At 35.7% G+C, this 13,758-nt stretch overlaps 3 protein-coding genes across 7 annotated transcripts in view; 2 read left to right on the top strand and 1 right to left on the bottom strand.

The window, feature by feature from the left end:
- Positions 1-327: 327 nt before the first annotated feature.
- On the top strand, positions 328-1,230 carry LOC144436885 (aminopeptidase O-like). Its single transcript, XM_078125747.1, has one exon. It carries the CDS (start codon positions 328-330, stop codon positions 1,228-1,230), a length of 903 nt encoding a protein of 300 aa, XP_077981873.1.
- LOC144436361 (aminopeptidase O-like) lies at positions 1,107-7,780 on the top strand. Its single transcript, XM_078125145.1, has 11 exons — positions 1,107-1,226; positions 1,638-1,804; positions 2,091-2,223; positions 2,686-2,931; positions 3,478-3,664; positions 3,907-4,122; positions 5,356-5,504; positions 6,027-6,150; positions 6,299-6,397; positions 6,770-6,973; positions 7,320-7,780. Exons 2-11 carry the CDS (start codon positions 1,711-1,713, stop codon positions 7,554-7,556), a joined length of 1,689 nt encoding a protein of 562 aa, XP_077981271.1. The 5' UTR covers positions 1,107-1,226; positions 1,638-1,710; the 3' UTR covers positions 7,557-7,780.
- A 3,710-nt stretch (positions 7,781-11,490) lies between these two features.
- The window catches only part of LOC144436061 (dual specificity protein phosphatase CDC14AB-like), a 44,805-nt gene continuing 42,537 nt past the window's right edge, over positions 11,491-13,758 (bottom strand). For all 5 annotated transcript variants that reach the window (XM_078124719.1, XM_078124721.1, XM_078124722.1 and 2 more), the window contains one exon: positions 11,491-12,941. In XM_078124719.1, the coding sequence (XP_077980845.1) occupies positions 12,896-12,941 (46 nt within the window). In that variant the 3' untranslated portion in view covers positions 11,491-12,895. The remainder of the gene's footprint in view (positions 12,942-13,758) is intronic.

The following is a 13,758-nucleotide window of genomic DNA, read 5'->3' on the forward strand; positions in this document are numbered from 1 at the left end:
TATATTATTCCTGCTTTACGTATAGTGTCCTGATACACAAAAGAAACAGTAATAGCAACAAACGTAACAGCTTACGAGCGTGCGCACAAGGGTTATTGTTGACCTGACCTTTCAGGCAGCTGTTCCATAAAAGTTTATCATGAACGTATGATGAGGTACGTGAGGATAAGACGAACGGAACGAAATCACTCTATAACGCTCCATTTATTTTGAAAGCGTTAATATCTATTATTTATATACATCTCAATTGAAAAAGAGGTACAGAGAGAAATTTAATTTCAAAACTGGAAATACTGTCGGAATTATCGTCTGCTAGCTACAGAAACCATGGATCCCTGTACGGTAGACCCAGGTGGCTTGGATCCAGGCAAGGATTTACCGTTGATGGCAAACACTACGGATATTCTTGTCAAACATTTCATTGTCGATCTCAAAGTAAATTTTGATGAGCGACGTTTCCATGGAAATATCGTACTTTTTTGTGAGCCAAATATTAAGGGAATGAAAAGATCACAACCACGTGTTACATGTGAAACAACTGATGTAAGTGGAAGAGAAGATGATTCAGTAATGTCGAAAAGACGAGCTGCAGGTATTTCCTCAGGTAACCACAGGAACTTACGAGATGAAATCACAGGTGAAGACTCAGGTCAAGGTCAAGGTGATAGAGGAGATGACTCACACCAGTGTCAAAGTCAACAAGAAAGAACAAAACCAAAAATATTAGATGGAGAACTATTACAAAGTAAAGATGATGATTATCGGAATCCATTTTACTTCACACTTGATTGTCGAGATATTACTATAAAAAGAGTTGAAGAAATTGTGTTGACTAGTAAAGAAACTAATGATGGGTGTCATACACAAGAAGACATAAACAGTACTATTGATAGTGGCATAGTACATCATGACAATAACATACACACAACAAACAACATCAGAGACATTTCAGATCAAGTTTGTGGTAACCATGGTAACACAGACTCACATATTCTTGAAGACATTCTTGGATTTGATGGCTTTGATTGTAAAGCTAGGAACAAGGCATTCTGGAACTGTAAAGAGCTCCCTGGAAATTCACTACATTTTTCCATGGATCCATGGTGTGTGAGAATTTGGAAGGATGGAGTCCATGATGTCATAGATTTCCCAGCTATTGTTAGGATACATTACCATAGCAACCCTGAAGGTACTTCAGTTAGTTGGGCCCATGACCAAGATAACAAGTAAGTATGAACAAAATAAAATAACCGGAAATAATCTTAAGAATTACCAAACAAATTTTTTCAATACAATTGAAAGAAAACAAATACACAACATATCATGAACTGATATGTTTTGACTTTTCAGACCATTTAGTTTACAGATAGCAATTCCAATTAAACTAGGCTTGAGTTTAAATTCACCTCATATAAAACTCTGACACCAAAGAATGTGGATCTATAGTCAACTACAAGGAAAGGAATGCATCATTGCAATAAAAGTGTTATTGCAGCTTGCATCATTAGAGTTGGTTTAGCAATCTGAATAGTACAGCAACACATACAACAGATTCATTGAAAATATTTCTACTTTTACCTTTAAAGTAAATATGTCTATTGACCACTGTCAACTACTTCATATCTGGTTTGTTACAGTCTGTGTGCATTCACACAAGGTACCTGGATCAATAACAGAGCTTTATTTCCATGCCAAGAACCACCTATTGCCATGGCAACCTGGCAAGCTATCATTCATTGTCCATCGCAGTATGTTGTACTTATGAGTGGTGATGATGAAGCAGTAACCCAGCAACAAAGTGATGGTAGGTATGGTTATTGTGTAAGGAAAGATAATGTGATGATGATGATGATGATGATGATGATGATGATGATGATGATGATGATGATGATGATGATGATGACGATGATGATGATGATGATGATGACGACGGCGATGGCGGTGACGACGATGATGACGACAATGACAATGACGACGACGACGACTGCAGATATCCCTTATCAAACAATGATATCTGATTAGCAAGTGAAAGTGTGTTTAATTTCTACACTGACAGTTCTCTAAACATTCCCTATTTCTTGTATTTCAAGGAGTTACATCATATTGTTATCATGTAAATGTACCAGCACCATCGTCTACTCTAACAGTTGCCATTGGACAGTGGAGTGGAGTTGATATTATAACCAACCAACAGACCTATGATACCAGTTATGAATCTAACAGGTTTGTGTTTTCTTTCTTCCACATACAGGCATTATTTCACATTTTTATGAAGTGAGTGTACCAATACCGTGTTCAATGCTGGCAATAGCTATTGGTCAGTGGCCATGCTTTCAAGTAAACCAGTCAGTTGACAATGTTGGAATAAAAACTGCAAAACTGTAGGTTATATTTTAACTATCAATTCTTAGTCTTTTTCACTGTTTTCACAGGACATGCATGGTTTGATATCGTGTGTCAGGTAAATGTATGGACAAAATGTCCCAGTTGAAGCTAGTGCAGGTTCAATGTTTCATCTCATTACCAATTCAGATATGATATTGTTTCCAAACAGGCATAAATATAATGATGAAAGTACAAAGTCATATTGGAAAGTAATGCTGATTTAGGAATGTGTAGGCAAAACAGTACAAAATAGTGTTACTATGGTAACAGATCGTATCATTGTGAAACTTTGATTTCCAGATCTGATGTTGCTCCACATTGTTGTCATGACAACAAATGGCCATGTCGTATTGGTCGATATGATCAATCTGTCCTACCATGTCGGATCTATGCACCATCATCTATTCTACAGAAAGCTATAGCAGAGTTTGGTCCATGCTTACCAATGTATCTACAAGCAGTCTTTACATTACTAGGACCACACCCATTCAGCCGTCTAGATCTACTTATTGTACCGAAGTGCTTCTCAAGTCTTGGAATGGCAAGGTAGTATAATAAATTTGTAAATCCAGTTTTTAATCATTTCATTGGTATATTTACATTGTTATATTTAGGTTGTTGCAAAGCCTTGATAAAGGTTAATACTACTAAACCAGAGTGACTATAGACTTTCAATTTAGAAGCACAGTGCTTTTTATATCTCACGCGTTCTTTTGTTATAAATTGCATAAAAACGAAATAAAGGCAATGTAATGTTTCATGTGCTAGCTGCACATTATCAGTGTCTGTATTTTGTTTTGTGTTATTTCGTAACAAAAAACCTTGTGTGAGATGTAAAACACATTGTCTCCTGATTGAAACTCTATAGTCACTCTGGTTTGGTAGTAACTCTATTACAGTATGAGAATACTCAACTTCATTTTTCTATTTCTTTGATGACATTTTACTTTGCTATGAAAAGTACAGTTTGTTCAAACCTGATATTTATGCAAGAGTGTTTGATCATAGTTTAGAATTCTTCATTGTCTAATCTTTACAAAATGAGTCACATTGTTATTTATTGTATGTTTTTCTTTCCAATATTGACCATAGTCCCAGTATTATATTCCTATCCCAATCTCTGTTATCTGGTGACCACAGTATGTGTATCAGACTAGCCCATGAAATCAGTCATTCATGGTTTGGACTCATCATTGGGGCACGTGATTGGACAGAGGAGTGGCTGAGTGAAGGATTTGCCACATACATGGAAGATTTGATACAAGCAGAGGCTAAGCAGGTACATACAGGTCAGAGGTCATATATTGCCATCTCTACTGAGTCATTTAGACCAAATGGTTGGATAGTAAGAAGTTAATGAAAGTCAAGTTAACTGTGACACTTTCAAGCGAGATCTTGAAGTGAAACATCCTTGCCTTTCATACACATCAAAATTTACTAATTACCAAATACAAATGTACATTTAAATAGTTACTTCAACTATAACTTCTAACTTTGAACTCCTGCTTTGTTTAATGACAGTGGAGTAAAGAAGAACAGGACCAACATTCCAATCTGAGATCAGTTATACGATATAGAGCATTGAAAGCAGAACTAGAGAATACAGAGGCAGAGTTACAGACATTAAGACCAAGTGGTGTTGATACTACAGGAAGTGAAAGTCTAGATGGAGAGGTTACATTTGTGAAAAATGGGTTAAATCATGAGAAAGGTTTCATGCAAGTCCATTATATCAAGGTACAGTTCATTATATCTAGGTACAGTTCATAGGTACAGGCGATTATATCAAGGTACAGTTCATTATATCAACGTACAGTCCATTATATCAAGGTACAGTTCATTATATCTAGGTACAGATCATAGGTACAGTCCATTATATCAAGGTACAGTTCACTATATCAAGGTACAGTTCATAGGTACAGTTCATTATATCAAGGTACAGTCCATTATATCAAGGTACACTAAAAGTATCTCTTATGTCCATAAAATCAAAGTTTTTCAGTTGTTAAGATTGTCAATCATCAAGTTATGAGAAGGCGTTTTTACCAGTCCATTATATCAAGGTATAGTAAAGCTGTATTTTGTATGTGTCTGTAGTAGCAAGGTTTCTCAGTTTGAATGTTCATATTATCAATCTGAAGCTACATATACACTACATACAAGGAACACATTTGTCACATACCAATATTTATGATTTAGAGTTCATACTATAAACTTAAGTTGTGATTTGATATTAATATTACCATGTCATCAAATTCAATAAATGTATTGAAATTCTTTTACATTTATAGAAAAATTGTTGTGTATCAAAACAAGCATTGTATTTTATAATGTAATATCATATTAAAGTCATTGACTCATGTTTCATTTTCACCAAGCAGGGATGTAGCTAACTTTAAAGGTAAATATGCCTTTCCAAAATTTGCCATGGTGGCGCTCTACTTCCTGTCTGTGTGTACCTTGGGGGTATACATTGTATAGGTTACTTGTTCATCATAGAGCACTGCTGCTTTCCTTGATGTCTGAACAATGCAAAACACATCCCTGATTTATACTTCTATAGAATACCAAGGAACAAATCTCTTAAGAAACAGTACTATGAGGTGGTGATATCCCCGATTTGAGCGAGGGCGCTGTACTCTCAATTTCCAGTTTGCAGTCTGCAATGGTCGATTGGAAAAGTAGGCAGTTATACCTACAAGGGAGACTCATGATTATACCCAACAATGGAAATATAGATTATTTAAATACAAATTCTTGAAATAGCAACTGACAAGAAATTACATCCCTGCTAGGACAGTGTAACCTGAAAGACTTGTTATTGTGATCATTGTGAACACTCTAATCAGTTCCTGTATTATTGGCTGAAAGTCATCACATGTACTAACTATTATTTATTTCTTGGTAGGGTTATTTCCTACTTCAACACTTCGGTAAGGTAGTTGATCAGTCCAACTTATTCCTTTACAGGGTTACTTCTTGCTTCGACATCTTGCCAAGTTAGTTGGTCAGTCCAACTTTAACCAAGTTATCAGGAACTATGTCACTATACATCATTGTCAGCAAGTTTTATCACAGGAATTATTTCAACTCTACTTTGGTGCATTTCCACATCTCAGGTAAGGACCATAGGGTTGCCATGGCAATAAAGAATAGTAACAGTACTGGCTAAATAGTTTTCTATATAAGATAGATAAAGCCAGTGAAGTATAAAAATGTCATGTCTTTAGGAATGTGTGGTAAGCTTACAAGTAAGTACAGCCGCCATGTGAATATGATGTAAGATCTTATAAAGTAGTTGTACCAAAATAAATGGAAGGGTTTTGGTATGGTAGGACATATAACATTAGACAATGTATGATAATCTTACAAACTATCACTTCTAGTAATCTTTGCAAGATAAAGACAGATATAAAAAATGTAATGTTTTACATAAAATAACATGTTTACTTATCCAACCTACGATAACACAAAAAAGTGAAATTTGTACAAAATATAATTACTAGAAACAATTAATTAGAATTCAATAAAGTGATTAATTTCAACCAACAGTTAAACTATTGGTGAACTCACAGTTGTACATCTCTGCTTTGCCATATCTAAGAAATAAAAAACGTTTGGAATTTTGTCTTTAAATGAAGGGACCAAGGCATCACCACGGAAACCATCTATCGTGACTGGTTAGATCATCCTGGCATGCCTCAAGACTTAAATCCTGATGATTTCACCCAAAATAACAGTTTGGTTGAAGAGGTCAATGTTGAGGTGAGGTCATGGGTTTAAGTTCAAAGTTGAATTTACTGGGCTATGTTCCATATTATATATTTACAACAATAATTCATGTCTGACTCACTTGTTGAGTTACTCATGAACAAGCTAGCAAGCTATCAACATTTTGATTTTGTTTTTTAAGTTCCAAAAGTGGTTGATAATTGACAGAAGCAACCAGAAATGCAAGAAATCACCAAGAAAGAAGACAAAGATATTATTTGACAGTGCAGAGCGCAAACAGGTGAGTAATGATTATATTATTTTAAAGAAATGACCAGAAATGATAGTATAAAGTGAAAATAATAATAATAATAATAATCTTGTGTACATGTATAACTTATGGATATATTTGTACTAGTCAGTATTGTACACTGACAGAGCGCCCTCACACATCGGTCAAACAGCAGGCCAGTGAAGGAGGAACATCATGACATATCTTAATAGTCTATATCTGTACATGTATCATAGTGCAATATCTTCAACGTTATGTTGACAATGGATCAGTGTAAAATTTACAAACTGTGTCAAGTGACTTGGTAAATGGAATTTTACTAGTCTTTTGGTATACAATTAAACTGGAAGTCAATAAATAGTGTTGTGAATACCATTACAGTTGATACCAGACCAGCTTGTCCTTCTTCTTGAGAAGCTACTAGAGCTGGACACTATGTCTAAATCTACACTCAATCAACTTGACAAGACTTACAATGTAAGCAGTGGTAATGCTGATGTCAGACATCGATGGTGTGAATTACTTGTCAAACATCAACACAGAGGGCGCTATGATGATGTAAAGAAGTTTCTTACAGAGGACCAGGTAGGGATTTACATTAAAAAATTGTATATCTCGAATTGTCAAATAAACTGCGGAAGCTATATTTATTAGTGATGAAAGACTTCTCTGCTAATAGAATCCACATGTGCAATCAGGTGCCACAAGATGGAAAATGCAATGATCGGAATCATTTTGACCTTTAAATAGTTTAAATATTTCATTTCAAAGGTTAAATTAAAAACAAATAGACAGGACAGGGCATGCTGTACACTTGGCAATATAACCAATTGTGAATTCATATTTCATGTTTCCCAACCAGACTGACAACTGTGTAAAGATAACTGCTAGTATATTATGGTGTCAACATGTTTTATTCTTTTCCATGCAGGCAATGGGTGTGTATTTGTATGGCGAATTGATGGTTGCTGAGCAACCACGAGAAAAAAGGTTAGCACAAGACTGTTTCTTGTCAGTTGCTAATGAGATGGACTTTGGATGTCACAAAATAGTTCGAGAAATGATCTACGGGGAAGACGGTGTATCAGAGTCAACCACTACTGATCCTGGTCAAACTGGACACATAGTTGGACACGAATCAACTAGTATGGTTCCTGATAGGCTGTAAGATACGTCATGACGTTCCATCCTCACCGGCCGATGTGTGAGGGCGCCCTGTCACGGCGTACCTTACAGACTAGCTTCCTGATTGAACTATAGAAATAATGATTGGTACAAATCCATAATAACCAGGATATATAGCTGGATCACAGTAAATATGGATGCCATTAGAACTGACTGAACTAAATGTTATTGCTTTTGCAGTACTTTTCATTGCCAAATATAGTGGTATTTGTTTCTATTAATAAATATGAAATGAATGGGACAAAAATACCATGCTTCCTGTGCACTGTTGTACTTCTGAACAAAAGATTCCTCCATGAAGTATGTTCCTTGCAGACAAGGTCTCGGATTGTCAAACATTTCTTGGAATTATTGTTTAACCTGTATGTAGATGGTGGAGGATTGGGGTGTACAATACTGAAGGCCTAGGAACGTCACAGGTTTTAATCTCAGAGTATCATGGTATACACCACAGCAATAAGTTTAGCCTGTTTACTGCACTGTTGAGATACATCGTTAGCTGGTTGTACCTGCTAGCCCTCATGATTACAAGGGCTAGGGGGTACAACCAGTTAACGATGCATCTCAACAGTGCAGTAAACAGGCTACAATAAGTTGTACTCTCCCAGGGACATGCATCTTAAATTTCAGTGTCTGGTTCAAATCCTAGCTGATTTCAAAACTGGTAAGGTGTGTACATTGTTAGTCCAGAGATTGAGTATTGGGCTTGACTGTGCTGTTCACCAGAATGCTCAAGACAAGTAAACACGGAAATGGGTGATTTTGAAATTAATATCAAAAGCTGTTCTACATTTAATAAACCGATGACATTATCATGTCCACATGTGACTCTGTAGTGAAATAGGGTGTGGAGTTGACAAATAAACAAAAACATTCAGACTAATTGAATATGAATGAAAACTGAACGAGATAGCAATGTACAAATACCTGTCACTCTATGGTGGATTCCCGAAACTAGATGTCCCCTTGTGTTACTTGGTCGGTTTTTGCATAGCTTTAAGTCTATTGCACTGGGCTAGTAGTATATTGTCAGCATTGTCACAAGCCAAGACACTGGGCTAGTATATTGTCAGCATTGTCACAAGCCAAGACACTGGGCTAGTATATTGTCAGCATTGTCATAAGCCAAGACACTGGGCTAGTATATTGTCAGCATTGTCAAAAGCCAAGACACTGGGCTAGTATATTGTCAGCATTGTCACAAGCCAAGACACTGGGCTAGTATATTGTCAGTATTGTCACAAGCCAAGACACTGGGCTAGTATATTGTCAGTATTGTCACAAGCCAAGACACTGGGCTAGTATATTGTCAGCATTGTCACAAGCCAAGACACTGGGCTAGTATATTGTCAGTATTGTCACAAGCCAAGACACTGGGCTAGTATATTGTCAGTATTGTCACAAGCCAAGACACTGGGCTAGTATATTGTCAGCATTGTCACAAGCCAAGACACTGGGCTAGTATATTGTCAGCATTGTCACAAGCCAAGACACTGGGCTAGTATATTGTCAGCATTGTCACAAGCCAAGACACTGGGCTAGTATATTGTCAGTATTGTCACAAGCCAAGACACTGGGCTAGTATATTGTCAGCATTGTCACAAGCCAAGACACTGGGCTAGTATATTGTCAGTATTGTCACAAGCCAAGACACTGGGCTAGTATATTGTCAGCATTGCCACAAGCCAAGACACTGGGCTAGTATATTGTCAGCATTGTCACAAGCCAAGACACTGGGCTAGTATATTGTCAGCATTGTCACAAGCCAAGACACTGGGCTAGTATATGTCAATATTAGTGAATGTGTCAAAGACAGAAGACATGAAAGACACACAGAGTATCTGTACTGCAGTTTATTGATTTCAAAGATATTAAAATATCAGTTACGGAAGAAAAAAAACACCAGTATCAAACTAGACTTGTGAAGACTGAGAGAAATTTCACAAAGGATTTCATGGTCTCGGATGAAAGGCTAAAAACTCACATGATATAAAATACCCCATAGTCAGTAATTACAGAAAATATCAATAGTTTGGGGGGAAAAAAACAATAGAAATTCTTCATTTTATACACACTTTCAAAGACATTTACATTATACTGAGTTTTTAAAATCTGAAAAATACAGCTCAGCTCCAAAATTTCATCTGCTATTTTACATTGGTAATATGATACAGGCATAAGAAAAAATGGTACTTTTGGTCCTACGCTACAGTCTAAGATTATACAATTGTACACGGAGATCCCCTAGATTTCTACTTGAACCCAGTACATACGACTGTCAGCTACCCTTTTGGCTATATACTCACTACATCTTGACACACTGCACTACAACACAGGTTTCACCTTTATCTCATTGCGCAATCCTAATAAGATTTTATGCATGGTAAATTTATTTCATAAAATTGTAAAATATTAGTATAAGACAATACAAGTCCTTCATTGAACATATTCAAAAATGCACGCAAATAAGTAACATTTCATGTCTGTTAAAAGTTCGGAAAGTTCATGCAAATATATTTTTTCGGGACCAAAAAGTTTGTTATTTTGTGCTCAAATTGCCACACAAACAAATTTTGAGTTTTGTACCTGTGTATGTGGAGTTTATGACAGCCTGCAAAAATGAAACAAATTTCCCATACTGCACCATGTTACCATAGCAACCATTACATCAAAACACAGTGAATGCTGTTTACCAGGTCATTTTAATGGGCAACGTAACTAACGGTGGTATATTTGAGCCAGTATTTTCAAAATGATAACCTTTTTGGGCAATTATTAAAAAAACACTACTGAATCCATCCCTCATCCCCCGAAAAAAGACTGAATTGTCAGTTTCCTTTCTTGTCCATCTGCTGACTTGGTACACAAGTATACACAGACTGCAGAGCTAATACTTTAAGCTCATGGGTCTAATTTTAAATGAGATGGACTCCCGAGTCCTGTCAAAAACAGATAACATCACATCAACTATGTCTCAAAGACCACAACACAGTTACATCTAAAATCAAATAATTTCCAGACTTCTAATCTCTGAAAAGAGTATAGCTGGGTTTTTTTGCATGAACTTTCTTGTAAATTTGAGTTTTTATTCACACATGATTGAATAAAGTTGACAAAAATGTGATGTGAAATCTCCAAACCAAGAAAATACATCCTTTTTGGCACTAAAAATCAAGTGTATTATCTGTAATGCTATTGTACAGACAGAAAAATAACTCCATATACCAGATAAAATGACACAGCTGTACACATGTAAACAAAACATGTCCTGGTTAAAAGAAAGCACTAAACCAAACTGAGATATTTCAAGTTCATAACTTGTGTTGAACTTAAGTTAGCTAAAATCTGGTAAAACACAACAAAAAGAAACTGTAGAACACTGCATGACGTCAACTCAACTCAACAGAAAAGGATACTGTATTTATTAACTTGACATGATTTCAAACTCTACAAAGAGACCTACAAATAACAATTGTTCATTAAAAAAAATAAGCAGTCTCTTAAAATACTTTACACAAGTCATTACTCTTACTAGTCATGGTTGATTTAAAATTGACCTTTGACCCGAAGGTCTTGATCTTACAGGAATACATTTAGGCAACTCAAGGTGCTTTCAAATCAAAAATCAAATGACTACATCTAATAATAATTCACGTCTGTTTAAAATCACATGGGGCGAATTCTCATTAAAAACTGAAGGTAAGGGATAAAAGACGCTTGATATAAGGAAGTTTAGAATGTTGACATGGAAGAGTTGACAACTGGAAACAAGTATGGATGGAAATGGTATTGTTACATCTCAGTCTGACTGACAAGTAAATACAAATATGTTTGTTGTAAATACTAATTGATATGGTGAGAGTACATTAACAATTTCTCAAATCCAAAACACAATGATACATTCTCTCTCTCTCTCTCTCTCTCTCTCTCTCTCTCTCTCTGATTTATGCCTTGTCATGTACAAAGACTAGCCAATCAGTGACTACTACAAAGGCTGGCCAATTAATGAGTCATGTACAAAGGCTGGCCAATCAGTGGGCAACTCATACGAAGACTGATCATCGAAAACTGTCCATTCATTGACTAAGTTACACATACACTAGCCAATCAGATCAGAGCCTTCATAACTCACAGACTGGTCAATCAGTGATGGGGGACATACAAAGACTGACCAATCAGTGGCAATGTTACTCACAGACTGGCCAATCAGTGGAGTCATACAAAGAGTAACCAATCAGTGGCAACGTTATTTACAGACTGGCCAATCAGTGAAGATGTATCAGTGGTAGAAAAAAACAGTGATGTCAAAATGTGGACACTCACATGTATTGTAAAGATTCTGAATTGTGGCACTCTATGGTATAAATTCTATTGCTTGTTGATACACAAATACAAATAATTTACAGTTGATTCTTTAAAAGTAACACCTAAACTAAACCCTTTATTTGTATCTCCCTCTTATCAGTACTGAACTACACATTTTATTTTTATCTTCTTCTTTCTTCTATCAAGCAGATACATTACAAAATAGTGTTCTGTACATTTAGCAATGATTTACTAGACTAAAAGTTCTACAGTAATTACAGGCCTGCTGCTCATTTCATATCCTTCTTACATTATCCCGTTTATAAAGAAAATCTACAATCACCTCAGCTGTGCAAAATAATGTGTGTTTTTTATATATATGTATACATAAACTGTATACCAGTTCAAAAGATTTACAAAGGGAAGTAGATATATTTTTTAAATTAAGAAACAAGTCTAGTATATCATAAATGTGATCATCATATCTTTCCTACATTGTCTCCCTGTATTGTACTATACAAGGAAAGGTCAGTTTTGATAAAAAATATATGTCCATCCCTAACTCTAGAAACACGTAACTCACTGAAATGCATGATATAATACTAGACAATTTCACAAATGTTCATGCCATGGTTGCTCTTACAACAGCTAAGAAGTCAACGTAGCTGAAAACATAAACCGTTGACAAGAATCAAACAAATCATCGCTGAGAGTCTTGTCACTTCCCCACAGGTCATCAGCTGTTATTTGTTGAATTCAGTGGTTTGAGTGAGCATCATGATCTGTGTTTCGATACCAATAGCTATATTTCAAGAATAGTGATGTAAATCATATATACCACGTATGATTAATTTATATCGCTTATGGTTGATACATATTATCTATGGTTGATCTATTGTTGATCTGTGTTCAAATTAATCTACATGGTCTATAGTATTTGTTGTCATGTTGTCTTCCAACATCAGAAACCTGATTGGCTGGGTCCTGCCCCATTTCATCTACACCAACTCTAAATCTTTAAGACTGCACCATGGATTTATTGGTAAGCATACGTGTAGTACGACTGCAAGAAATCAACAAAAACACATACAAATAGTTAGTTTCATACACAACATTATGATATCAACAGCATACACAGCTGTAGATAAGAATAACTGTGATGTACAACGGGAGTAAAAGGAATGCCATTTTAGTATCAGTTGGTTTAATTAGAGACTCATCTCGTGTTGTATTATATGGTAACCAATAATATAAATGAGAGTACTGCAGTATATTTAACACTATGTACCACTACATGGTCTTTTGGTTTATCACAGCTCTGCCTTATCATTTCCAAACATAACAGTGTAACAGAGTCACAGGTAACCATGTACTTCATCCTGTCTGACACAGATTTCCTTCAAAGAAGTACAACTGTTGTGAGTTAGATCAAAACCGTTCCTTCCATTTAGTATGTATTGTGCATCTAATCAATTTCTACAACTGCTACACTTTTCCCCAATGTTGATTTCCATCAAATAGTTTGCCTTGGTTTCGTTAAATTGCAATAGGGTTCTCCAAAGAGTAATGCTGGAGTTCTGGGAAACTTTCATGAAAATGTCACTACATTGTTAAGTTTGTTTCATAATTACAGAGTGAAACCAACTACTGACTCTATAATCCCATGTTGTAAAATCACATGGCCCCCACTGTGGCTTAATTAGAATTTTCCCCAAACGAGAGACTATGGATTACTTCTTTTGTAAGTGTGGAAAATATACTCTGTGAATGTAATCACCCAGAGAGAACCATGCTTTACACCTTATATAACTGACTGCAATATGCTAGTATAGGTTACTTTCATTCATTACTTTAATAGTCACCCATGCATTATCGTATTT

Source organism: Glandiceps talaboti, chromosome 6, assembly GCF_964340395.1.
Source record: "Glandiceps talaboti chromosome 6, keGlaTala1.1, whole genome shotgun sequence".
NCBI classification, from domain to species: domain Eukaryota; kingdom Metazoa; phylum Hemichordata; class Enteropneusta; family Spengelidae; genus Glandiceps; species Glandiceps talaboti.